General features: G+C 30.9%; 1 protein-coding gene across 1 annotated transcript; it reads left to right on the forward strand.

Annotated features, from left to right (window-relative positions):
- Positions 1–1,148: 1,148 nt before the first annotated feature.
- Positions 1,149–3,171, forward strand: LOC113382146 (cohesin subunit SA-2-like). The gene is made up of 4 exons (XM_026620695.1): positions 1,149–1,301; positions 1,368–1,575; positions 1,679–1,904; positions 3,138–3,171. The coding sequence occupies exons 1-4, from the start codon at positions 1,149–1,151 to the stop codon at positions 3,169–3,171; spliced, it is 621 nt and encodes a 206-aa protein (XP_026476480.1).
- The last annotated feature ends 365 nt before the right edge of the window (positions 3,172–3,536 follow it).

Consider the following 3,536-nt stretch of genomic DNA (forward strand, 5'->3'; position numbering starts at 1 on the left):
CATTTTTAAAATTTTTATAAAATATACGATACTTTGTTGAACATATGTCTAATGATCATTTTTGACCGCCAAATATCATTTCTTTTCTACTTTTACCACAGTATCTTCGAAACCGCTAGAAGTGCCTTGCCAAAAATTTAATAATTTCTTTGTCTATACAAGGAAAATGTTTTCAGAATCATTCAAATCGTGCGCTCCGTTCTCTCAGAAACTGAATTATTGTTTTTGGCATTTTTGCCCCGTATTTTTGAAATAGCTGGATCTGCCTTAGCCAAAAATTAATCAGCACATCTTACAATGAATAAGAATCGAATGTTTTTTGAATTATTCAAGTCAGTTAATCCTTACGCCCGAAATCGTGGACGAAAAATTGATGCATTTGAAATAAAATATGTTCATTCTAACAATAAGTCCGCTTAATTAGTTTTTGTTTATATATATTTCATTCAAACATGTATAAACAACGTCGTCTAATCTAATAAGTTTTCACATTTTGTTCACAAGGAACAAATTATGAAAATTCTAGTTTTTATAATATTTATTCATAGTCATTTTTGTTGACTTATCTTTATTCTTCAAATGTTTAATTACGGTACCGAAAGTTCCAGCAATTTGCTTTAAGGCACGATACTATGCGCCCTACTTAGGTATGCCAATGTTCAGTAACATTTGAAACGTAAAGATATGCAAAAATTTTCATTTTCGAATGTTTTGCGATTACTATAGTTATATATAACTTAACCCTGTGGGAAGTTAATAATTAGTATACCAGTATAATTTTACCTTATATGTCATTTTATATAACGATATATGTACTTCATTGAAAAACTGTTGTAGTAGGTCAATGAATTTGAGATGAGTAAAAACGATTGAGACTGATTATAATATTATTTAATAAATAGAAATCATTGAAAAACAAAACACTTTATCATTTTGAAGGGGAACTTCACATGATTATTAAATTATAAGAGAAATAAACATAAATTATAAGAGAAAAGTGAGGACTACAAATTTTAATTTATTAAGTTCACAAATATACTACATATTTTAGAAAGAGCATTTTTGTACAGACCCCATAAAGTGAGAATCTCTTTTTTTTATTTATATGTTTTTAATGTATTCAGAAAATTGTCAATGATTGGATAGCGATGTACAAAGCCGATTACTACAAAGCATTGTCAGTTTTAATCAGTTTTATTTTGAATGCTAGTGGATACAATGGCATTCAAGTGACTTCAGGAATGCTAAAAACATTAGATCATTCAACTATAGCAACAAAAATCGAAGCTGATTTTATACGGGTATAATAGAAATATAACATTTTAAATTTACTGAAGAATGATGCATAATTGTTTGTTTTTTTATAGGAAGATGATAAGTTTGTTTCATTGCTCAGTAAAGATAAAAATCGTAAAAAATTCCATGAAGACTTCTGTTTGTTTATTTCTACATTAGTATATCAATGCCAATACTCGATCATTTACGATAATTTTTTTATGCAAAATGTAATTTCGATGCTGACTTGTCTATCGAAGGTAAAACTACAAATTCTTCGATACACTTCTACATTGGCAGGTAAGTTTAATTAGTGAGATTATCACATGTTCATTTTGAAATATCTTCAAGGATTCTGCAAACCTTTTAATAAAACCGTATCTCTAATCGACTATTCACTCAGGTATAAAATTAATGACGGCATTGGCAGAAATTGAATCGAAATTATCTGTAAATTGTAATTATGCCATACGTCAAGTCGAGGCAGAAGAAGCGAAAGATTTGGGAAGGCAAATGCCTGACCGATTAGAAACACTCATTGAAAAGCGAGATGAATTACTTGAAAACCAAGAGGAATTGCAAAAGATGATCAAGAGTATATTCAAATATATTTTTACACATCGTTACAAGTGAGATATTTTGATATTTTGTTTTTGACTCATACAGAAATTTTGATTATAACTATAATATAATAAAATAATTTTAAAGTTATTATTAAGAATAAGTTTAGGTTCTCAAGAAAAAAATTGATTTGCTAATTTTATATTTATTGACGTTTCAAGTCATTCTGAATGGTTGTAGACCAAGTATGGAATAAGTGTGTGTGTGTGTTTATGTGTGTATGTTTTTTATAGAGGTGCGAAAGAAAATCTTTATAAGACACTGCCATCGTTTATACTCCGCTGTCCATTCTACAGCAGACAACGATGGACGGTAGTGTGGAGATTTTTACCCACTAAAAAAACATTTCTTTCCCTATCCCCGCAGATGGTACGGAGAGGACTGGATTGGAACCGCGTTAGCATTACATCAATCCAGTCCGTGCTGCGCCTTGGGACGCTTGCTTCCGACTATGGTCCCTTTCTCCGGTTTTATCCTTCAAAAGGTGCAGTGCGTAAGCTGCTACAGCTGACCAGTTTTCTTCTTGTTTCAGGATGTAGGTCACAAGGCTTACGGGGATGAGTCTAATGCCTATAATGTTCTCGGCGTTGTTTTGATAGTTTTTCCACCGAACACATTCAAAGAACGTGTGCTCAGCGTCGTCTGTTTTATCTGGACAGTATTTGCACATTGGCGTGCTATGCAATCTCTTCTTAAACAAATAGGCATTAACCTGTCGATGTCCTGTCAATAGCTTGGTCAGAAAGAAATCTGTGTCTTCGTATTGTCGAGAGAGCCAGACGCTAATGTCCGGAATCAGGCGCGCCGTACATCTGCCCGTTCCTCTTGACGTCCACCGATTTTGCCACTTTTGCAACGTTTCCTTTTTTATTCTCGACCGATTATGAGAATTCAAAAACTATTAGAAAGCTATCATTTTGGAAGTAAGCTGATTAGTTTTGAAGTAGATAGGTCAAGACGTTTCTTTATAATTAAATGTTTAAAATTTATTTTTCGTTTTTAATGAACTTATTACGGGGTTACAGTTTTTAGTCATTGATTGATTTTTTAATCTTTGTTTTGATTTTAATAAAAGTAAGACTTTATTTTCGAAATAAATTACTGAAAATTTTATCCAAATAGCTTATTCTCAATTTTTATCGTTTAAGACCATTATTTACACAAGCGGGAAATTTGAAAGTAGTAAAGGCAAAATGGGCAAAATACACCTAGTTTATGAATAAATATTATTCATTTTACAGAGACTTCGACCCAGATATTCGTGCGAACTGTTAGCTGAACTAGGCATCTGGCTGAATACTTTTCATTCACAATTTCTGGATGATTATATATATATATATATATATATATATATATATATATATATATATGATTGATTGATTGATTGATTGATTGTTTCTCTTCCGAACAGTAAATCCAATAATAAAAAACAAATTGTTTTTTTGTAGATGTTTAATAACGACGTTTCGGAACTAGGTACCATTCATCATCAGGTTTATTCTGTCAAATACAATGTTTTTTAAAAATGTTGATTAACATTAATTAATGATGGTCAATACAGATTAATTAGAAAAAAAATTTATAAAGGAATGGATTATGTACCGGGTAAAGAGTATAAGAATAAGAATTAACTAAAAAGT

Source organism: Ctenocephalides felis, unplaced genomic scaffold, assembly GCF_003426905.1.
Source record: "Ctenocephalides felis isolate EL2017-DRISC unplaced genomic scaffold, ASM342690v1 CF-g0.4_SCAFFOLD_03325, whole genome shotgun sequence".
Taxonomy (NCBI): Eukaryota; Metazoa; Arthropoda; class Insecta; order Siphonaptera; family Pulicidae; genus Ctenocephalides; species Ctenocephalides felis.

Bases quoted from the DNA above. Each gene is read 5' to 3' on its own strand.
- LOC113382146 (XM_026620695.1), top strand. From the start codon at position 1,149: ATGTACAAAGCCGATTACTACAAAGCATTGTCAGTTTTAATCAGTTTT. The intron at 1,302-1,367 runs GTATAATAGAAA...GTTTTTTTATAG, and splicing joins TCGAAGCTGATTTTATACGG to GAAGATGATAAGTTTGTTTC. The intron at 1,576-1,678 runs GTAAGTTTAATT...CTATTCACTCAG, and splicing joins ATACACTTCTACATTGGCAG to GTATAAAATTAATGACGGCA.